Source organism: Oxyura jamaicensis, chromosome 18, assembly GCF_011077185.1.
Source record: "Oxyura jamaicensis isolate SHBP4307 breed ruddy duck chromosome 18, BPBGC_Ojam_1.0, whole genome shotgun sequence".
Lineage (NCBI taxonomy): Eukaryota > Metazoa > Chordata > Aves > Anseriformes > Anatidae > Oxyura > Oxyura jamaicensis.
Genome location: NC_048910.1, coordinates 11,809,413 through 11,832,249, shown reverse-complemented (window position 1 = coordinate 11,832,249; position 22,837 = coordinate 11,809,413). Strand labels below are relative to the sequence as shown.

Genomic DNA, 22,837 nt, shown 5'->3' with positions numbered 1-22,837 from the left:
GGCGGGCTGCCCCCCCCTTCTCCTCGGGGGCCCCCCCCCGGTGCCCGGTGCGCGGGCGAGCTGCTCCACGAAGGCCTCCACCTCGGCGAAGCGCCCCGAGAGCCGCCCCAGCTGCTCCTTCAGGGCGCTGAACTCCCGGTAGAGCCCGTCCAGAGCCCCCGACAGCGAGCGGATCCTGCCGGGGGGGGTCACACACACAAACACAAGCTGAGACCCCCGCCCCCGCCCCCCCCCCATGCCCGGGGCCGGCCCCCCCTGCCCCTCACCGGCCGTAGTCGGGCAGCACGGTGTGGTGGTCGACCAGCAGCAGGTTGCGCAGCTGCGAGGTGATGGCGAACCTCCAGTTGTCCAGGATCACCGTCAGGTTGGCGCAGCCCTTCGTGCCCGGCGCCCTCGAGGCTGGGGGGAGGGCACCGGGGGGGGGGAGGATGGATGGGGCAGGACCCCCCCCGGCCGGCCCCAAAAGCCCTGGGGTCAGGGAAGGCTGTGCCTGGACCCCAGAGCAGACCTCGCTGGGGGTCCCGGGGGTTACCGTCGGCTCGCTCGTCCCACGCCGCCGGCCGCCGCTTCGGCTTGGCGGCGCAGCCCAGAGCCGCGAGGAGCAGCAGGGGGAGAAGTCGCGACATGGCGCTGCGTCGGGACAGGGCGCTGGGGAGGGCTCTTGTGGGGGCAGCCGGGGACGAGGGGCCCCGCAGCCGTCCTGCAGCCCGCTGGGGGGCCCAGCCCCACTGCGGCTCCTGCACCGGGATGTCCCCGCCAGCCCCAAACCCACGGGGACAGGGCAGCGGCGTCCCCACCGGGCACCATCCCAGGGCACGCGGGCCCGTGGCAGCCCCGCAATTCCCCTGCCCCGAGCTGGGCCCCGCACCTCCCCGGCCCCTGAGCAGGGGAAAAGCGCCAGCCCCGCTCCCAGCTCCAGCCCCGCGTCCCCAACACCCCCAGGCCGGGGACCCCAGGCCGTGGTGGAGGTGTCGCACCCCAAGAGCCGGGCTCGGCACGTGGGACCCGCAGCACGAGGGGCTGCCCTGCCTCCTACCTGCTCCGGGACCCCGCTGGCTGGCGGGCGAGGCGGCCGCTCGGCTCCGCAAGGCTCTGGCTCTGCGCGGCTCCGGCCTCCCCTTTTTTTAACCGCGGCGCTGGCGCGAGGCCCGGCCGCACGCGGCTCGGCGCTGATTGCAAACAGCCGGCCCCGGGCCCGGGGCAGCGTGCGGCCAGCCCCGAGCCACGGCACGGCACCGGCCCCGCGGGAGGAGGCACGGCGCCGAGCTCTCGTTTCATCAGGTGCTTTTTATTCAACGCTACTCGCGGACCCTGCCTCGGGGTCGTTTCAGTCCAGGCACCGCACACCGCTGCAACCCCCAACCCCGACAAACCCAGGGGAAAAGCAAAGCGCCGCCGCAGCCCCACGGCAGGGACGGGGCTGGAGGCCGCTCGGCACGGAGGGACCAAGCTTTGGGCAGCCTCGGCAGAGCCCCCAGGCAGCAGCGAGGGGCTGGGGAAGCCCCCGAGGGTCCCCTGTGTCTCACCGTCCCGCACCCAGGTGGACAAGGCTGGGGTGACGCTGTCCGGGGACAGGACGGGGGCTTTGTGCCTCCCTCCGGGAGGTGCCCCAGGAACTGAGCTGAGGTCCCAAATCCCCGGCAGCGGGGTCCTGTGAGACAGGGGCCAGGCCCACAGGGCACTGCCAGCACCCCCCTGCCCCGTCCCGGCCCCCCAGCAGCCCCCAGCCGGGGTCTGAAGGGAGAGCGAGCAGCAAGAGCCCCCCCGTCAGCACAGCGCCAGGGGAGGACGTGCCCAAACACTGGGGCAGGAGCCAGCTGCAGGGAAGGCTCCGCTCCCCTGCCGAGTGAGGGCAGGCAGGGACCCAAGTTACAGCCCCCCCCCAGCACAGCTTTGCTCCCCAGGAGGGGACGAACCCCCCGGGGGGGCTGAGCACAGAGCCCTTGGTGGTGTAGGGGGGGGGAAGTGCCCATCCTGCCGCCCCCGGGAGGTTCCCCGCAGCCGAAGCGGCTCCGCGAGGCAGGGAGGTGCCGCGGGAGCGATGCCAAGCGCGGAGCTGGCACGTGCCCACCCCTCGCCCGGTGCCAGGGGGCCGCATCCTGCTGCGGGCGCGGGGCCAGCGCGGGGCCCAGCCCGGCGGAGCTGCTCGCAGGCACGCGCTGGGCCGTTAGCGGGAGGGCTGGGAAGGCTGCCCGGGAGCACGAGGCTGGCAGCAGCGAGCCGCAGGGGAAGGGGGGCAAAGCTGGGGACGGGGAGGTGCCACCACCCCCTTGTCACCTCTGCGGCCTCGGGGACACCTCGGGGAGGGGAGCGAGTGGAGAGGGGGGGCCCTGGAGGGGTCCTGGGGCTCACCAGGAACAGGCCAAAGCTGCACCAGGGGACACCGGAGAGCCCGGCCCCGTGGGGTGAGGGTTCCTACAGGAGCCACAGGGACAGGGCTGCCCCCAAAAAGCGAGGGGGGAGCATGGCCAGAGCCGCCCCCTCCCCTGGCCGGCTCCCGGCCCCGGGGGCTGCGGGAAGCAGGGAAGGGGGAGGCCGGGGAAGGGGTGAGCACCACTGCTGCTGCTGCTGCTGCTGCTGGAGGGTTGGCTCTGTATTGGAGGCTGCCGCCGCGCCGCCGGGGCTAGGTGCGGGGCAGGCTGCACATCTCACAGTGGTCCGTGCCCGGCTGGTTCATGAAGGTGCAGTGCTGGCAGGCCCACATGGCCGCCGAGACGGCGTGCGTCGAGCCGCCCACGGCACCGTACTCGTGCAGTCCGGGGAGCTGGACGCCGACTGTGCCTGCCGGAGAAAGAACGGGGTCAGAGAGGGGGAGCGGGGCTGGGACCCGCTCAGGGGATGCCTTCGCCCTGAGGCTGGCGCCGGGGGGGCTGCTCCCAGGAAGGTGCAGGGCTCACCACCCCAAAGACCCCACCCCAAAGACCCCAGAAAGGCCCCAGCCCTGCTCGGAGCAGTGCCCACGGCCCCTTCCCACCGCTCTCCGTGTGGCCAGGCAGCAGGGGCTGCGCAGGATCAGCTTTCCTCGTGCCCGAGGCCCCGCAGGCAGCTGGGGAGCAGCGCTGAGCCCTCACGGACCAGCTGAGCCCAGCCCCTGGCCCGATGGATGAGGGAGCGCGGCCCCGAGCCCCCTTCTTACTGCAGAGCTGCTCGATGGTGGCCCACTGCTCCGATTTCTTCCAGGTCTGCGCGAGCTCCTCGTTCTTGGTTCTCACGGCTTCCAGCAACAAGCTGATGCTGTCCTGGAAGCCACAAAAGGGGAAAAATCAGCACTGGGCACTCCTGGGGCGATCAGACTGGAGCCGGGCAAGAGCCTCCCTGCCCTCCTCCACCCCTCACACCACACCAGAGCTGCGAGCGAGCTGTCACCCTTTGCTTAAAGGTCTCTGGAACTGCATGAGCGATGTTTGTTGGCAGGGAGTAAGATTTAGATTACCCCCTCCGCTCCCCCCAGCACGCAGACGTACCCCTAAAACCCAAATCCTTCACTTCCACCCGCCAGGAGGCTGCGGCTGAGCCCAATTCCCAGCAGGGTGCAAACTTTTCCAAACCAGCCGCCCTGGAGAGCGCCGTGCCCGGCCCCAGCCCCGCTCGCAGCCCCAGCCCGATCTCCGGCTGCCCAGGGTCAGCCCAGCTGCCCCACACATGCTCGGTCCCTGGCGCCCACGAGGCCTCTGGCGAACACACGGCCCGATTTTGCTGGCACGCCGCTCCGAAGGGGAAGGTCCGAGGGTCCAGATGTGAACCGGGGGCCTGGGCAGGTGCCCGGGCCAAGAGAGCAGAGCAGCACGGACAGGAAGCTGTGGGCCTCGCAGAGAGGCGGGGGCTCTGATCTCGTCGTCGTTACAAGAGGGATTTCTGATTCTGAGATTTTTTTATTATTATTTTTTAAACGTTCCCAGCTCTCGGAGCCGCGGCCAAGTTGGCTCTATCCAGCCTGTGACCACGCGAACAGCCACCACCCCCTCGCTGCTCCGAGCGGTGCTCGGAGAGCTCTCGGGCCAGCCGGGGGCTTCGCTTTCACTTTTTAAACACTCTGCTGAAAGGTCAGCCTGGAAGAACAGGCATCGGGCCAGCTGCACGTCCTGCGTGGCCTGGGGCCGTGCCCGGGGCTGTGGCGGTGTCCCCAGAGCACCGAGGGACACCGAGGGACACCGAGCCCTGGGACGGTGGCGCTGACACGGCCGTTTCCTCCCGTTACGTACCCGCAGAGGCATGACCTCGTTCGTGACCAGGAAGAGGAGCAGATGGAAATCGGAAATGATGTCTAGGAAAACGGAGGAAGTGTTCTGGGACAGGTACGTGGCCAAGCTGTGGAAGTCCTACGGAGACAGGGAAGTAATAAAAAAGTCACTTCCCCCCCCATCATAACTCTTGTTTTCCGATTCAGACCCCCCAACAGACCCCGTAACATTCCTCTCCTGAGCACCATCTGCCAGGTGCAGACCATCCCCAGACCACCCCCCAGGCTGCTTGGCTGCATTTCAGCTGAGAGCTTCCAAGGAAGAGGAGCTTTGGGTCCGCGCTGCCTCTCCGACCCAAGCACCAAACAAGCCCAGCACACGTGGAGCTGGCCCCAGCCCCAGGAAGCGCTAGGCAGAGGCTGTCAGAGCTCAACGCAAAGCCCAGTCCCCGAGGAAAAAAAAGAGGTGGATGAGGGCGAAGCAGCCCCTTCTTCCCCAGCCTCCTCCTCTCTGCTCTCAACCAAGGGCCACCCTCAAACGAGGGCGATGAACAGCCGACCTCTCCCAGCCTGTCAGCGCCACGACGGGCAGTGGCCCTCCTCCTGTGATTCCTTTGGGAGGAAGTCTTTGACATCTTTGGCACAGGCTCCTCAGAGAAGCTAGCTGTTGCTGCTTTAGAGCAGCTCGGGCCTTCTGTGCGCTGGCAAAACCCCGCGCACGCCTCGGGCTGTCCAGCAGCTGCCTCTGCTCAGCGCTGCGGGCCTCCTTCGGCAAAAGGTCGCGGCGTTTTCAGTGTGGGAAGGGAAGACAGCGCTGTCGGAGCTGCAGCCCCTTGTCCTGCTCCTAGTCCCCGGTGGGTCCTACCCTGTCCGTGGGGCTGGAGCCCAGCCGGATCGCCCCCCACCTCCCCGGGTTATCTGGCAGAGCAGAGGCAGGCCTGGAGCTCGGCACCTGGCGGGCGGGGAGCAGCGCGCCCGGCCCCTCATCTGCATGCAGACGCTGCGCAGCGCAGGAAGGTGTTTGGCAAACACTGGAGCGAGGCATCGAGGGGTGATCTCAGGGCACGGCTGCGGCTGTCCTTTTGCAGCCGATCGAGAGGGAGAGGGGAACAGATGACGCCTCCGCGCGACGGCTTTGGCACCAAGCGCTTACCTGAGTTTCTCCCAGCACGTCGCGGTTCTCGATGGGAAACGGGTTTTGGGAAATAGAAAAAGTGTAGACTGGATCCTTGGGGAAAGTCGTGGTGATCTGCAAATCCAAGAAAGGACGATCAGAGCACGGACAGCAGGAGAGGCAAAAGGGACACGGGAAGGAAGGCTGCTGAGAGCTGAGAGCAGGCACGGCTCAGCTGGGAAGGCAGTCGCGGCACGGATCTGACGGCTTTTAACATGCAAAGCGCTGTTCCTACCAGCACAACCCCAGCTCCTGGCAGTCGCTTTTAATGGAGCTGAGGGAAACGCTCCGAGCTCAAAACAGCACAAAATGGTGCTGCAGAGAGCGTCCCCTTTGTGAAGGTCCCGGGGACGCAGCAGCTCCCACCGCAGCTCTGCCCTGCTCCGGGGAGCTGCTGCTTGGGGTCACCCCAGGGGGCTCCTTAGCACCTGGGGGCACAGCGTGGCCCCTGCCCTGGCCGGGACGGGGAGCCAGGGCTGGGCTGGGCGCTGAGAGAACAGCCCTGGGCTTCATTTAACAGGCCGTGCCCCTGCTCGGGGTGGTTACACCACCTCGCGCCTTCCTCCAGAGGTGCCTGGGCGCAGCAGCCAGCGCCTGACATTTACAGCAGACCTCATTCCGGGGGCTTCAAAGCTCTGCTGTCAGTCACTCCGCCCCGACAGAGGCTCTCTGTAGGCAGGAATACCTGCCAGTGCAGTATTCACTTGCACAATGCCTTTTTTTTAAGGCAAAACAAGATGCTTCAGAAATGCAGCTTCCCAGAGTGCCCCTAGCTGCATGTTCCGTCAATCTGTTTTCATCTTAATTACACCCCAGGTAGCCCGGAAGCAGATGCCTTTACTACTTGAGTAATAAACACGTTCCAGTGCTGCCGACTGGCACGGGGCGTCGGGGGGCCCCGCACAACGGGCCCCTTGTCCTGAATACGGAGTTTCCCCGTGGGCACCTTGCCGTGCCAGCCCGAGGCAAGGGCGAGGGGAAGCCTGCGGGCTGCCAGCTTCCCCACACCGCGGGGCAGCGCCTGCGCCAGGGGCAGCTGGACCAGACCAGTTGCTTCGGGAGGATTTAATCGTTATTGGCACCGCCTCCAGCTCCGGCAGCATCATCTGTCATCTGAGTTATTTGCTTTCCTGCCTTCCACACGCCGTCAGAGTTCCCTTTCGAGCCAAAGGGCAGAGCCGTGCCGCAGTGCCTGGCAGGGCTTGCTCGCGGGCAGGCGGTGGCCCTGCTCCAGCCAAGCCCCGTGCTCTGTCTTGTCCTCCCTCCCCCAGGAAAAGGCATTTCTGTAGCACCAACCCGGTCTGCTGAGTCACTACAAGGAGCTGGGTTCTTAATTGCTGCTAAGACAGACAATGGGAGCTTTCTAATGAGCTCCCCGTGAGGTGGTGCCCGGCACACGTATCCGTGGGGCTGGCTGCTTCCCCTGCCGTATGGCTCCGTGCCACCCCCGTAGCGGTACGACGCCGGGCAGGGCCTTCCCAGGAAGCGAACGTGTGCCCTGGCACCGCCGCACGCCGCTCCCCGGGAGCACTGCAATCACCCCAGGGTGAAAAACAGAGCCCATCCCATGAATCAGCTCCGGTGGGAACTCCCGAGCTGGGTTAGGAAGCTCACTTGGCCCCGACCGCCTGTGGCTGCCATCGCAGGGCAGCAACCACTTACATCTATGATCAGGTACTCGACTGGGAGCGGGCGAGCCAGCTGGGTGATCTCGTTGCCGAACTTGTCTATGTCCTGAAAGAAGAAGAGGATCGTTAATCCCCGGTGCAGAACGGCACGAAGCAGGAGGGACGCTGCCCTGGACACTCGTGTTGGAGCTCGGGGATTTCTCGGGGTGCAGGAAAGAACCCGCGGGCACGACACCGGGTGCTGGGGCCAGGGCAGAGCCGCCCAGCTCCCTGCGGCTCCCCGAGGCTCGAGCCCTCTGCAGCTCTAAGCCACCCACCCGTTCCCTTGTGAGCCACGGGAGTGTTTTGTGACAAACACAGCTCCTTGGTCTCGCTTGCCTCTGCCATCACCACCAGAGAGATGCCCAGCATTATCTGAGCAGCGTGAAGGCCGCTGAAGGTGCAGAAGTCTCTTAAGAGGGAGGGAGAGCTCCACATCTGCGTTCTCAGCCCAGGCAAGCCCGACTTTCTGCAGGTCTGGCCACGAGTCCCTGCTCTGACCACTCGCTCCTGCTCGGGAACTGCAAATCCAGGCATTCCCTCACACGCAGACCTGAAGAGCCAGCACATCACAGCGCGCAAACTTGTTTTGCTTTGCCAGGCGAATTGAACATAAAGTTTAATTATGGAGAAAAATGGCCAGCATATGTTCATTAATCACAAAATGACAATTAGACGTGATTTATGTCAAACACACCGAGTTCAAACATGGCTTCAGAAATAAATTCATAAGAAGTGACACTTTTCATTAAAGATTCTGTAAGAGGGGGTTGTATTTTCCCTCTAAATCATCACTTAACATGTTATAAATCATTCATCGAGCCCCATATAAATTACACGCCCATAACTCCCAATCAGAGACCCTACAATAAAAGTTTGCATGGAGCGAGCGGAGCCCCAGCGGCCGGAGGCAGACCTGAGGCACACGGGCACCCCGACACCCCGGGGGCTTTTGGGGAGCTCTGCGAGAGGCCACGAGCTGCTTGGGGTTTGGGGCAGTGCTCCTCGGGCTGAGCCGGCGAGCCACGGAGCCGCGTGCTTTGGGATGAGCTGCCCGTGGCTGACAGCCTCCCCTCGTGAGCTGTGTTTTTCCCCGTGAGCGCACCACTCCCCCGCTCTCAGCGTTTCTCAGCTCCGCTGGTATTTGCGCAGCTCAAGCACGCAGCACAGCAGCCAGCAGCCCGCTCTCACGCCCCGCTCTCCCGGTGCACCCGGACGGACATCGCCCGAGCAGGCTCCGGCTCGCTGCCCCGCTCCAGGCAACAGCCCCCCTTCCGCGAGCCCCCTCCCCACCTCCACCCCGAGCACCCCCTGTCCCCAGGAACGGCTCCCTTTGTAGGAATCTACCTTCCAGTCTTTGAAGCTCCTTTTAAAAGCAATCCCGATAAGGATCTCTTCTCCTTGAACATGACAGGTTGTTGGCCCCGTGGTTATTTCAGCAACAAGCCTGGTGGCTTGTGGCCTCAGATCTCTCTGGCTCTGACAGGAGCAGCAGGAGACGTGGAGCCTTTTCAGAGAGATCATAGGGCCTGAAAGCTAACCTGCTTCTAGATCGCAGCGATACCGCAAGAGTCAGGAGTCAAATCCAATCAAACCAAATCAGCTTCCCCAACACAATCCTGCCCCTGCAAGAAAGAACCTGCAACAACTCACACGTAATTAGCCCATCTGGAATTCATTTTCAAATCTAATTAAGTTCTAATATGCAGAAACATTTTTCCAGCACCTGTTCTCTTTAATCTCCGCCTCTGGGGGATTTCCATGTTAAATGCCTCCTTTTTAATGTCACGCTGCCGAGGCCTTCGAGACACGCACGACGCGGTTCGCACCACGCTGGAACCTCGCTGCCCCCGGCTCCGAGGACGTGTCCAGACCCTGCCCCACCCCCCCCCCCCCCCCCCGTGCCCACGCCGGCCCCCTCCCGCAGCCCCCGTGCCCTTTTTTATTGCAATTACATTGTAAAAGCCCTAACAAATGTCAAAGTGGGAGAATCGGTAGGAGGAAGACATCCTCATCCTGCACTTGGCCGCGGAGCACGAGGTGCTGTGCCGCCGAGGCCTCGCGGCCCCCCCAGCCACAAACGTGCTCCGTGTGGTGTCGGCAGGAGGGCAGGAAGCGGTTAACGGAGGCACAGCTATTTGGCACCTGGACAGAAATCAGGCAGCACAGCCCCGGAGGATCTGGACCATGAATCATCCCGAGGACAGGAGCAAACTGCAGATTGCATCAGGCGCTGCGACGGGAGCCTTCGGAACCGCTGCTTGGAGGCAGAAGCTGCAAACCCGTGAGGTCAAGGAGAAAACGACGGGATCGGGCAGAGGTGGTCCTGGGGGGCTTCAGCAGCTCCAAGAGGAGGGCGATGGCAGCCGGCACGGAGCTGAGCAGCCCTGGCTCTGGGTGCCAGGGGAGGCTGGAGCCGCCTTTCCCTCTGCTGCTGTCCGGGAGCTGCACCGGGCTCAGCCTCACCCCGATGGTGCAGAAACAAAGTGATTTCCTGCGAGTCACCAACAGGTCAGGGAGAGTTGAAGCCTTTCCCGGGAGACTCCCCGTGAGCTAACGGAGCATCCTCCTCCCCGGAGCAGCTGGGACGGTTAAGGCCAGGAAGGCTTTTCCAGCCCAGCACAAGCGCTGGGCAGAGGCCAGGCAGGGGAAGTCGGTCGCTGCTGGTGCGAGCTCCCTGCAGAGGTCTCCGCACAGCCCGGCTATTGCATCCTGCCTGGGAAGAGGATTTCAAAGTGCAGGGGTAGAAGCAACAGGGGGCACAGTGTGGCTGAGAGCAGCTGGGGGTCTGCGTCCTGTCCGGTCTCTGTCCGGGCCAGCTGGGAGCACATTTGTTCCAGAAGATGTCTCATCGGACACAGCCTCAACTGCTGTAAAGCACAAGGCTCTTGCCGGACCCTGTGGGGGCAAAGGGCTCTTTCACAACAGCGGTGCCATCGTGAAGGGTTCTTGTCTGACACCATCCCGAATAAACGTTGGGGAATAGCGAGGCCGCTGTAAAACCCAGCTCCCTGCACGGATGACATCTTGGTGCTTGCACTGCGCTGAGGCAAACGACTGCGGGAAGAGCCAAAGCCACCCAGTCCCCAAATCCGATTGTTGAAACGTTTCAAAGGGTCTGTAAAACACAGCAACCCTCCCCCCCCCTGCACTGTCTGGGTTGCGGGAGCAGAGTTTGGCCCTGCTGCAGCCATGGACCCAGCAGGGTGGGAGCTGCGAGCACGCAGACAGTGAGCCGCTGGGCGCGGGCAGCGGGATGGGAAGGATCAGAGGCACTGAGCGAGCAATTTCAGCTCCGGATAATCAACCCTCAGTTCGGAAGGTACACTCTTAGCAAAATCAGAATCAATATGGTTGGTTTTTAGAACCAGACAGATGGAGGAGGTAACTGCTCAAGGGCAGAAGGCAAAGAAAACGTCCGTGTGTCTCTCAGCTGGGTTCTCCCTTACCCAGCTGGGGAACAAGGTGAAGTGGTCACTGCAACATCGTTGTCTTCGCCTGCAGGCAGAGGGCTGCCCCTGCTCCTGTGTCTGTGTCTTGACGCCAGCGACTCCTTCATGAATCTCCTGCCCTGGGCTCGCCAGGCAGCACGTGCTGCTTGTGCAACGCTCAGACTGGGAACGGCGCTGCGCCGTGACGCTTCGCAGGCAGCCTGGGAGGCAAGGGGGGTGTTTGCTTCCTTCTGGCTAATCTCACCTGGAGAGGCATCTCAGAGGGAGGCAACTTGTACTCAACGGTCCCCACAGCCCTCGGCTTTCACGCTAGAGCAGAGCTCCAGCCTTCACAAGCCAGGAAAGCAAAGGCTGCGTGCAGAAAGCACACGCTGCCAATTCCGCTGGGGTGGTTCCTCCGAGCAGCAGGGCTAGTGGCCAACGTAAAGAGAATGCTAAAGCCATACCGAAATCACAGGGCTAGAGGCTCAGGAAAAGTGCCTCATCCTGGCTGGTGCCATCAGTTTTCCTGTTTCCACGGGGGAAAAGCCCACCTCTGCTACCAGGCCGCCGAGTCACGTGCGGCAGGAACGGCTGCAGCCCCGGGGTCGTGGAAGCCCCCACTCTGCCAACACAAAGCGGGGCAAAACACGCAGAAACGGCTTGCTGCCTGAAGATCGCTGTCCTCCTCTTTCCAGGCAGCTGTGCGCGTGCAGCGGGTCCTCACCCCCTTCCCGTGCCCGCAGCGTTACCCATCGGGGTGCATTTCCTAGCAGTCATTGCTCGAGTAACGACACCTACTGCAAGCGGAGGCACGAGACATCTCCGAGCAGCGTGACTGAAGCACTGCTGCTGGCGTGCACTTCACCGTGCAGACATCAGCACCTCTGCTCCCTGCAGGAGTGGAGGTGAGTCCTCCCCCTTACCCTGCTGTACACGAGTTCACCAGATTGTTCTCCTTGCATCTGGATGCAAAGTTGTTCTATAAATACAGCCGCACTAGACCAGCGCTGACCTTCTGGTTTGCATCCAATTATAATAAATTTGTACAGCCCCTTTCATCCTAAAAGGCTTTCCAAATGAATACTTGCACGTAACGTAGAAATGTTTCTGTGGATTTTTCTCTCTACCACTGGTAGCTTCTCAGCCCGATACAAAACGCAGCAATTAGTCAAAAGCACGGCTTTCTGCCCAAAGCCAGACGTGGGGAGGCAGCACGGGGGGAACCCCCACATCAAGGGCTGGGGCGAAAGCTGCTCAGCTCCTGCAGTTTCGAGAGAGAAAGGGGAAGAAAGGCGCTGCCCCACGAAGCAGATGTCCATAACCACGCGGCCAAGCACCGGACTCCTGCTCCTCGCACGGAATTTAACCAGAGCTTTGACACCATCGCTGTCACCAACCCAGTAACTATGAGGTAGTGTCTCTGACCTCAAGCCTCGTACATTTAATGGGACCCCAAAGGTTTTCAAAGCCAGGAGTGACTAAGCTTTCCATTGATTTAAGAACATTCCAAAAAAAAAAAAAAAAGAAATTAAGAGATCCTACAGCCAAACACGTTTAAGGCTGGAGGAGAATCACACCCGCCAGAGCAGTCCTCAGGCCTTCCTTGAGCACATCATGAAAAAGGCAATTAGGGAGAGAAGTTATAAAACACACGAAATAAGCTGCAGCCCGACCCAGTGAATCAGTGGTTCGTGGAAATTTCCAGAGAAGGCTGGAGCCATCAGCTCGCGTTTTGTTTATCTCCCTGCTTCAGATTACGAATCGGAGGGAAGACCTTGCGGGAACACCCCCCGGCTTCCTGCTGCTCCCAACAGCCGGGGTGGCCCACATGTGGGACACAGACCTACGGGACCTCCTGCGGGGCTGCACCCCGATGTGGCACGGCGCGGGCTCCTGCAGAGCAGGACCGCAGCACGCCAGGAGGTGAAGTCATCTCCGTGCTCGAGGCCAACCATTGCACAACCGAGCTCCGCTGTATCTCAGACGGACCTGGCTTATCAGCTCCTAATAGCGAGCTAAGGAAAAAGGTGAGGATTTTAGCTGCTGTTCCCCAGAGCACAGAGCGCTCTCAAACCCTGAATTTAGCCAAAAGGGCCCCCTAATTTTCAGGTGGAGTTAAAACAACCCAAGAGCGCAGCATCAAGGGGTAGAGGGGGTAGAGTCTCGTGGGGTAATTCACCCAGGCTGGCATTTATCAGTCTCAGGTTCGGGCAGCGCGAGAGTGTCCTGACAAGCTCCTTTTCTGTTGATGGCACAGCGTGCTCGTTCCAGTTGTCTCGAACAATGGTAGCTCTGCATATCCTGTTCTCCTCAGCAGACAGCTTTAATACAGATGGCAGGAGCGCTGCAGGCTGAGCAGGCTTTGAATATCAGACACAGACAAGAATGAGATAACTAGCTGGGGTGATGGATGGCTAATTAGCTGGCAAGCAGCGCCATTAATTAATTCCCCTGTCCTTGCTCACAGGGCACCAACATACACAAGTTTGAGAAGCGGTGCCATTAGCCTCCACAGAGATCCTGTCCCCGAGTTTCTAACTCAGCCCCGCAGATACTGGAGGTCTGAAGATCTGCAGAAACAACTGCCAAGTGACTGATGGCAGTGCATCCGTCACGAGAGCTGGACTGAGAACTGCGGCAGGCCAGGTACCAGCAATGCCCTACCAGGACACTTCAACAAGAGCCTTCTGGATCCATGCAGGATGCGGGTCTCCCTCACCGTCCTCACCCGGGCACAGGCAGGGACCACAGTGCTAGGGAGGAAAACCAGGGACGCCCTCCTGCCCTGCCACTGCTCTGAAAGCCTTTGCAGCCTCCTTTCGTTGCAGAGAAGCACGCACAACGCCGTCTCTCCTCTTGCTGCATGAGCTACGCTAACTTTTGTTGCATCTGTTACCCAGTCGGTGCCTGTCAGCGTGTCACACCCCAGCAAATCCCCAGCACTGCACAAGGAACCCGCTGCTTGCACCGCGCCGTTTGTGCTAGCACACATCACACAGCCGTGGAGGAAGCTGAACTCAGCTGGGGATTAAAATCAACAGAGGGGCACGGCAGATTCAGCCAACAATCAGAGAAGAGGAGGCGAATTCAGAGCACTTGCTAGGGGCTCTCAGCGGATCGCTGCAGACCTTATTGAGAAGCTGGATAGCCAATGGCTACTGCAGCACTGGAAACCCTAACGGCACTTTTACGAGGGGGAAATGGAGCTTATGCAATTATTTGCAGACATGTGGTGAACGGTTACTACTGAAAATAGTTCAGACCTCAAAGACATCCTTTCCTGAGCTGGCCACGCTGATTTCCAGGCACGCAGCAGAGCTGCTTTTTGCAGCTCCCCCAGCCACGAGCACGCAGCACTTACCTTATAGAACACATCAGGCACATACTGCTCGCTGCTGGACTCCTTAGCGTAGCCCAGCTCCGGTGCATCTCGGCAGGGCAGCAGACACTCATCCCGAACCAGCGCCATGCACTGGTTGGAGACCTGGTACCCCTCGAAGTGAACCTGGTTGTCGGGACCACCTGCAAGAGAAGAGCCCGGGTCAGAGCGGCACAGGAGTGCGATTCGCCTGGCGTAGCTCAGGGAGGCACGGCTCAAAGGGCGCTGTAAGACACGACGGTGCTTGTGACAGCGAAAAGTGGTGAGAAGAGAGCTCCTGTGCTGCTGCACGGGGAGCATTTCTAGCCAGGAGTCCCCCTCCAAGTTCTCCATTTAGTTAGCAACGTGCACTTCTCAGCACTATTTTCACACCTCGCCTAATGGGACAGAGTCCCGGAGTGACAGCGAGAGCGCTTTGCCAGGAGCTTAAACGAAGCCAAGCTGCCCTTTTGGAAGGCTCCCGACAGCGTCCACCCCAGCACCCCGCAGGTATCCTCTCTCTTCCAAAACATAAACCAGGCACAAACCTCCCGCACGCCTGTTTTATTTCCAGTGTACCACGAGCTGCGGGCTCAGGGTTTGTCACCTAGTAATGTCAGGCACAAGAAGAAAAAGTGTTTTCTCAGCCCATAATGGATGGCTTGGTGGAAATCTGACATGGAAAGTGGAAATTAAGCCCCTGGCTCACTGCTAGATCACATGTTTGGCGCTTTAATTTGGATAATGTAAGCAACACCGGGTCATATGTCATTAGAATACAACTGGAAAGAGAAGATACAGACAGATGGTAGGAAAACATTACGATTTCCAAACCTAGGAATTCAGGAGGGGAGAGGAATTAATCCATGCAGACGATTTAAAGGCAAAGTTGATGCAAACTATCCAATTATATTTATACTGCACAAAAGGAAGGAATCAAGTGTTTAAATAGAAACCTGATGGGCTGATATAACAGAAGAGAATGAAATTATCTGGAACAGAAAAGAGGAAATATTCGTTTTCTTCCCTTTGATCTCTAACCTCAATCACTCACTGCCCCAGAACAAACACTCCTAGAAATTAAACATAGACCAAGACACGGGGGAAGGCCTAAACAAAGCTAGCCATCATTTTCCCGGTAAAACACCCTTGTTTAAAATTTAAAAAATTAAATTAAAAAGAGTGAGCGAGACGCACATTTATTTATAATGAAAGATTGATGTGTTTAGCACTCTGGAATGCAGGGGCAGCTGTCTGATTGCACGAGCCTGTTAACTGAGAGCGTTTTCACTGAAAAACACTCCAAGAAACAAAACCTAACAACAAAAAAACCTTACAAAACCTGGGCTCAGAAAGGCAGCACAATATCACACTTTCAGTTTTTATATTGGATGCTGTTTGGAAGTCATGTTGGTTTTTTTTTTCGCTGTGCTAAATAGACCCAGAACCCAGCGTATCTGCTCCGGGGAAATTTTAAATGAATACACGTGTCATCCCATGAAGAACAGCAGATTGAACTCCTAATGCTACAACTCTCCCAGCATGTGCCAGCATCGCCCCTCGCGGCCCAGGCAGCACAAACTATTCCACAGTGCCTCTGGAGACTTGCTGTGAAAATGGCTAAAATCAGAGGTGACAAAGCAAAGCATTGTGCAGGCTCCTCTGTTTCATTCAGGCAAACAAAAAGGGCTCCCATGCACGGACGAGCAGAGAATCCTCCGCGAGGGTTTCCCTGACAGCAGCACAAGGGAGATAAAGGGCCCTCCTTTATGCTGAACCAGCCAGAGTAACTTTCAGGATCTGGATCGCCGTGGTTCTGCGCTGCTGCTATCAGGAAGGAGAATTTGGAACTTAAAGATTTGAAACAGAAAAGCAACCAGCAGCTATTCCCCTGGCTGCAGGCAAAAAATACTTTCCGCATCAGAGAACTGGGTGCTCCAGGTATGAGCATCGCCTGAATTTCCTGCAGGGGACAGGGTAAATAGTTGAAGGGGAGACTTCACAAGGAACAGAACAAAAAAAAGTATTTTACTTGATGGAACAAGGCAAAACCCTCGTTAAATAGGACAGATGGGGACCAGGACGTTCAGCTTCCTCTAGCAGAGCTGTGTATTCTCCTTCTATTAACAAAAGGTAATTCGAGTGTAATCAAGAGACCTGGGCGAGCTGAGGCCCGTTTATACCTGTAGCCACAACTGTGACAAACTTGGATCCAAAATGACCATCTGGAGAAAGGCGACAGATGTTGGGCTGCTGGTTCTGAAAGTTTCCAGCTGTGATGCACTCTTCTGCACTTAGATAATACGTGTCCTGAGGGAAGAGCAGAAATGTCAATAGAAAGGACAACGCGACGTAGCCGAGACCTATTTCCCTGGTCTGCGGCCAAAGAAAACTACCAACACCCTACTAAAACATGCTTTCATAGAAAGCTTCTGCAGAGACCGGGAGAAGAATGTGACTTATCAGTCCTCCAGCCCCGAGCTCGGCTTTCGCCAGAAGGACTGTCCCGCTTTCGGTTCCACCCACCGTCACACGCTCGCTTTGTTACAGGGTTTCGTTTTCTAAAGGGATGCCACCGATTTTAGAATTACAGGAAACTGCGAGGAGGTCAAAGCCTGAGCACCCGGACCACGTTCCTCGCAAAGCCCAGCCCACAGGAACATCCTCCCACTGAATCGCTTCTGCTCGCTGAGTTTGCGTCTCACACAAACCCGTTCTCTCCACTCTACCAACATTTCTTAGACCGCGAGCACAGTTTTCTTAAAAGCAGAGTGGGTGAAGGGCTGCAGGCAGCTTTGCCTGCTATCCAAACAGCTTCAAACCCCCAACAGTGCCCTCGGAGCTCCAGCTCCTTGTCCTTCAACGGCTTCTAAAAACCACATTTCACAGGAATTCTGGTCCCAGTGTCACCTCCAGCCCTGGCTCGCTCAGTGCCCTGTTTGGCAGAGTCAGCGTTTAGGTGGTTACACAAACCCTCAGCAGCAGCAGTTAGGGACACACTTCAGTCTCACCTTGTTCCTGCTGTATCGAACAGTCCCTTTCCGTGTGTCTTCAGAGACCAGATCAGTAAATATCCAGCCAACCTATAAAGCAGTGTTATGGAGAAAGTTGCTTTAAGGAAAAAAAAAAAAAAAAAAAAAAGAAAAACCCCAAACCCACAGAAGAGAGCTTATACATTTTCTCCTAGCAGGACAAGATGTTCTTGGCTCCTCGCACGGCCCTGCGAGGGCCTGCTGCATGCTGCCTGAAGGAAATGGCTCTCCCAGCTGTGCCGGGCTCATTTGAATACGATTTCCAGGAGCAGCATGCCAGCTGGCCGGCCGGGGGCACCTGCAGCTTTATGTTTCACTATGGAATATTTTTTCATGGAAAGATCTGGAGGCTGCAAGAGGCCTCTCAGCCGCTACCCCTCCCACCCACAGCAAAAAGCATTTCCTATCGAGCATTCAGAGCAAAGCGGCACCCGAAGCGCCAGCAGATGACAAAGCAGCTCACATGATCTCATTTTGAAGCTCGCAGTCACTAGCGAAGATAAAGCTCGTGTGCTCCCACTGGAGTGTGATTCATTCCAAATCAGTCTGCTCCGTTCCAAAAAACACATTCCTGCTTTTTGCATTGTTTGCACATACGAGCAGAGATGTGTACACACACACACACACCGCTGCATGAACCCTACACACGTGCTAAAAACAGCTCTCATCAGCCTCCTCGTGACCAGCTCCCGGAGCATTAACCCTTCAGAGGGAGAACTGCTGATTCAGGTTCCTAGCGGAGCCCACAAAGACAAAAATCTGCAGCCGGCAGCGAGCTGCACGTTAAATCACGCTGATGAAAAATGTCTGATGCGAGAAGCAAAGGGAAAGCAGGGAAATAAATAACACACACAGAAGCCTTGCTCCAGACACCGGCAAAAGGCTGAAGATCTTATCTTGGGAGAACAAAAGATCTCACCACAGATGTTTATAGTCTGCTGTACCGAGTCTTTTCTGATTTGTGTTTTCTTTAGCAAGTCAGTTCTTGTTTGTGTACGTCTCATTCCTGGCATTCACATGATACCAAAAGATTTCCCAAACCAGAAAACATCAGCACAGGTTTGAGAGATGTCAGCAAACCGAGATCCCAATGCCCATACATCCTGAGCGGGCTACTGGCAGGCTGTGGGCACAAGGAGAGCTGAGGACCGAGCTGCTGGGGGAGCTGCACCTCTAATCGAGGTACAGATCAACTCCCCGCCGCCTGCCTGAGCAGCAACACGAGGCGGGACCAAGGACGGGAAGAAAAATCAAGCAGGAGCCTCAGCTCCTGGAAGTGGAACACAGATTCTGTCAAAAGGAAGAACAAACTAAGAAGGCAACTTCAGCTACATCTGTGCCCAATTAGCACTCGCTGGGAAGATGCTACCAGGAATGGCTCCTATCAGAGGAAAAATCAAGGGAAAATCGTGTTTCTATTTCTTTGCTATTCCCTTTGATGTCATTCATGACAGAGGACTGCTGACTGCAGCTGAACAGCTCTGCTGTATGCTCATGCTCAGTAAAATGCTCTTTTATTTTTTAATACCCACAAGCATACGAGCTACTGACACTTATGCTGGATTTCAAATGTGCCCAAACGATCTCGAATAACCCTGTGGAGCTGAAGGGAACTGCCAGTGACTTTCTTCATATGCAAAAACGTGAGACACCCAACAGCATCCTGACCTTTCTCAGTCCAAGCTTGGCAGCAATCTCATCCACAACCTCTGCTTTTGGATCTTCCAGGATCTCCAGGCTGTTCTGTGTACCAATCTGCAGGAAGAAATAAAAATCTTGCTAGTAAAACAGAACAGGAAAAGCCACAGCACCCTTAGCCATCATCAGGAGAGAGGCAGAGGATGGCAGCAGGGTCACGGCTTTTCCCTCCAGCACTAGCACTGGCTTTCACCCCACAGACCTCCTTTACTCACAGACCCATCCTGCAGGAGCTCTTCAGCTAAGTCTGCAAACCGTGCTGGGGTTTAGGAATGAAAGACCCTTGCTCAGCACTTACAAACAGGCTATCGCTGTTTCTGAGCGCTTTGGAAAAGGCGAGAGATTCTGTAATGTTCCCAAGCTCTGTTCATCCTGCCAGGTCTGTACTCCTGCTCCATTTGTTTGAGTCTTTGAGCATCATCGAGGCACGAGTCCAGTGAATCCGAGAGCCCACACCCAGGCCTTCCCCCCACGTTCTGGAAAACACGACTCCATCTGGGTGCGTTTCAGAGGCAAGCTTTCTCGTGTGGGGAGATGCTCTGCCAAGAAGGACAGCAAAGACTACTTGCCAGGAGAGCGAAAGCTTCCTTGCTTTTACTGTGCGCAGCTAAAACGTATGAACTTCCAAAGCACAGGCTTAACAGAGATTCTGAAACACAGCGGGCATGGCTGTGCTGGTATTTGAAATAAATGGAAGAGTTTCTAGAAGGTGAATGGCAGAGGTTATAAAAGGTTTGCGGCTCTGTTCTCAAACACACTGTCCTGAAGATTCATGTATTTTTAATAAAGGACAAATTTTTGTGTTTTACTCTAGCAACCTTACAGAAATCAAGAGGAAGAAAACATAATCCACAGAATCCCCCCCCCAGTACATTCACACACTGAGGCTCTGCACTTACAGAAGTGACTCTGCTCAGCAAAGAAGCCAATAGGCAAACTCAGACTCAAACCAAGCCCTGAATTACAGGGCAGCTTTTCCCGGTTGCCAGCTCCATTTTCGGCTCTGTAACTCCGAGTTCAGCTTTTGGGCTTGCTGCGAGGCCAGGCAGCGGGGGACCCGCTCTCGCTGGAGCCCACGGGACGGGCTTGGCAGAGCCGGAGTGCGGCGCCGCGCGGTGCCTTGCACCATCTAGCGGGGACTCACGGCCGCTCCTGCCCACCCCGGAGCTGGGAGCAGACAGCTCTGAGGTCTCCGATCTTATCCTCCACCCCTCAATCAAGGTGGCAGACTTTATTTGTCTAATTAACCTGCTTTAAGTATTCCCGGACAGCTGATTAAGAAATCAAAGTGAGGGCCAACATTTTTTTTTCCTGTTACAGGGCTTTTTTTTAAGGACTGTTCTGTACCATAACCGTGGAAACCCAGTAAGCAAGGAAAAACACAACAAGTGAAACCCGCTGTTCTGAAGTCTCCCAAGCTTTAAAGCATCGGAGCACAGGGTAATGTAAAAGAAAATATAAGAGTAATAAAAAGCTAATCTGGGTTTTAAAACTCTTTCAGAGGCAATAACCAACAGTGACGATAGCGCACAGCAAGACGTAAATCACAGCTTTTTCATGGGACTGCTTTCCTTATGGAGCTGGAAATAACTCAAGAGGTTTCCCAAACAGAAAAGTGTTTCTGTGTTCCCTGATTAGGAGTCGACAGTGAGGCCAAGGCACACGGCTTGCATTACCTGTGGGGGTTCGTAGATGGCAGCGACCTCCGCCCGGATCCCCAGAGGGATGTCTTTGTGCTCTGTGTACCGGCCATACAAATACCCAAGATGTTGGTTTCCTGTCTTCCGCCAGAAGTCTAGGAAGCGATCTGCAATTGTGTGGTTCTCAAACATGATGTTGTCAACATGCCTGTATTTCTGTTTGACAAAGTTCAAGCGTCAGGCCATCCTCAACCAGGTCGGGTTACTTTGCCTATCGCCAAGCCCTTCCCCAGAGGCCCTCAGCAGCCTAGGCTGCTCGCCACCCCCCACAGCTGAACCCTGCCACCGCAGGAGTGGGGAACACCGGCTCCCTCCCTGTCCCGCACCACTCTGCCTCGGTTTCCCCGCCCGGCACCTCTCCCTGCCATGCAGGCACAACTCAGCACAGGCTGGGCTGTGGGGAAGCGCTGCGCATCCCCAGAACCCCGAGCTTGGCGTCTTTACCACGGCCCTTATCCCACGAGCTTTTGCAGCTAGAAGAGACAGTGAAATTTTGAGAGGAAACAAGAAGAAACGGCGGGTGGGCCTTTGGGTCCCATGAGGAAAGAGAGTGGGGATTCTTCGCTAGTGGTGCCAGCTCAGATGTCCTTCCCATTAAGAGGAAACTGCTGAACCAGATAGATTCTGGAGTCCTTTTCTGCAAGGACTGAAGACCTTAACAGCCATTTCCCCAACAACTGCCAATACGCAAAGGCTTCCCGCTCCAAGTTGGCTGTTCTTGAAGTCATCTCTCCAAAAATAAAAGTCAAGACTCTTCCCAGCTTCCAGCTCAAGGGCCCCTGCGAGCACTGTCTCACCTGTCTATTGAGAGTGATGGCACTTGGCTGACACTTTGTACAGATGCCTTCAGGCCAAGGAGGGTGCCCTTCACAGCCCGATTTGATCTTGCAGCTGATGTTTTCCAGGGCAACAAATTTCCCCCTGCAAGAAGGAAAAGAGAGAGCTGCTATTACCACGGTAAGTGTTTCTGGGTCTCAAAAAATAAAAAATAAAGAGCAAGTGGCCAGAAAAATCATTGAGGGAGCAAGGCAGAGGAGACATGGCGACACCGATGCTTTGCATCTTCCAAGGATCTCCAAGTGCCCCTGCAAACTCCTTGGGGATGCAGGACTTCTGCAAGTCCCCAGGTAACCTCTGCTGCCCACTTAGCAAGGCCGGGCAAGAGGCCGACACGTGCTCCCCAGCCCACCTCCTGATCAGGTAGTTGAGCAAGAGAAGACAAAGAAAACTCGTGGGACCCAGCTTAAATAATTGATGCAGCGCATGGCAAGTAATAGATTATATCGCTAGGGCAAATTAGAGCTCCTTTCATGTGCACAAAGCTTCCTGTAAAGGGAAGTTCCTTTCAAATCAAAGTATTATGGGCTTGAGCTACATCTCATGAAAACATTTAAAAATTCCCAACAGCATTTAGGAATGGGAGGGAGGAGGTTACATCCCCACATGATTTATTTAAAGGAGCTGCTTTTCAGAGAAGGGTGGGTTCACCAATATCACCAAAGGAGACTTCAGATCCTTCACACAACACGTGTGCCGCAGCGAGGCATCAGAGGCTGAAACCAATACTTGTTTCTGTGCCTCCTCTCTGCTCAGGGCTTATCCTGCGTCACCACAGCATCCTCAACCCCATTAAGAGGCAGGGATGCCTTCTCTTCACATTAGTAGGTGGTGATCCACCACAAGAACAGGTTTCTGAGAGCGCGTGGAGCATGGTACAGAACAGAACCAGGCCCTGAGGAAGCTCCCCAGCTTCTGTCTCAATGCCTCTCCACAAGGCTGAGACCCAGGCTCGGAGCTTGGTGTAATTAAGGAGCCTCTTACCTTCCATCTGGCCTTCTCTCCCCATCAGTAGTGTTCCTGGAAGCAATTAGTTTGCTGCACACACAAAAAATACCCACAACAAAAAAACGTACTTAAAAAGAAGGAAAAAAAAGTGTTTTCTCCTCAGCTTGACATTCATAAGCCCTATCCAAGGTTACTCCAGTGAGAACTGTGTGGGATTTTTTTAAAAAACAAACAAAAAACCCTATAACCCAACAAGATTCCCTTAAACACTGAGATTTGCTTACTTGTCCGCCCCTCCGGTCAGCTTCCTGATGTAGGCATGGAACGACATATGCTTCACAGGAGGTTCCAGATGGTTTAAATAATCCTCATCGAAAGGCTGCCAAAAACACCACACAAAGAAAAGCCAGGTCAGACACCTGTCTGATAATACATTGATCGCTGAACAAATGGATGTTCTAGATTCAACCCCACCGGCTCTCAATGTGGAAGCAATCAAGAAAATTTAGGCTCTTTTTCAAGGCAGCTACTACTGTGACAGAAACAGTGGGACTTTACAACAGCCACTTTTATTATCGCCTCCTACTTTTATAAGAGATTGGCTCCACAAATCAGAGCAAGCCTCAAAGGCAAAACGCTTTTTCCTTTCAATATGTAACAACAAACAAAAAGCCCAGCTGCTCAAATAAGGCCCAGGAACTTCCAGAGCACACGGCAGGGAGGCAGGGGAACAGCCATCCTGGCTCGCAGAGACTTTTCAGGGATCACTGCTTCGTGCCATAAATTACACAGCTTAGCACGTTTGGAGG

At 56.6% G+C, this 22,837-nt stretch overlaps 1 protein-coding gene and 1 long non-coding RNA gene across 3 annotated transcripts in view; both read right to left on the bottom strand.

Annotated features, from left to right (window-relative positions):
• Nucleotides 1-2,285: 2,285 nt before the first annotated feature.
• The window catches only part of NPLOC4 (NPL4 homolog, ubiquitin recognition factor), a 28,317-nt gene continuing 7,765 nt past the window's right edge, over nucleotides 2,286-22,837 (bottom strand). The window contains exons 6-18 of one of the 2 annotated variants that reach the window (XR_004755169.1): nucleotides 22,313-22,407; nucleotides 21,041-21,164; nucleotides 20,220-20,399; nucleotides 18,514-18,600; nucleotides 16,825-16,896; nucleotides 15,997-16,123; nucleotides 13,817-13,977; nucleotides 7,017-7,088; nucleotides 5,334-5,429; nucleotides 4,203-4,319; nucleotides 3,137-3,239; nucleotides 2,353-2,781; nucleotides 2,286-2,297 (exon numbers count right to left, since the gene is read on the bottom strand). Coding sequence is in view for 1 of the 2 variants with exons in the window: in XM_035342519.1 (XP_035198410.1) it covers nucleotides 2,624-2,781; nucleotides 3,137-3,239; nucleotides 4,203-4,319; nucleotides 5,334-5,429; nucleotides 7,017-7,088; nucleotides 13,817-13,977; nucleotides 15,997-16,123; nucleotides 16,825-16,896; nucleotides 18,514-18,600; nucleotides 20,220-20,399; nucleotides 21,041-21,164; nucleotides 22,313-22,407 (1,392 nt within the window). In the remaining variant the exon portion in view is untranslated. Of the gene's footprint in view, nucleotides 2,298-2,325; nucleotides 2,782-3,136; nucleotides 3,240-4,202; nucleotides 4,320-5,333; nucleotides 5,430-7,016; nucleotides 7,089-13,816; nucleotides 13,978-15,996; nucleotides 16,124-16,824; nucleotides 16,897-18,513; nucleotides 18,601-20,219; nucleotides 20,400-21,040; nucleotides 21,165-22,312; nucleotides 22,408-22,837 lie in introns of those variants that run through there. The other variant, XM_035342519.1, reaches the window with a different exon arrangement.
• LOC118175897 lies at nucleotides 7,357-9,293 on the bottom strand. The gene is made up of 2 exons (XR_004755182.1): nucleotides 8,369-9,293; nucleotides 7,357-7,574 (listed from the first exon to the last, which is right to left on the bottom strand). It is a non-coding gene; the product is annotated as an uncharacterized LOC118175897 (long non-coding RNA).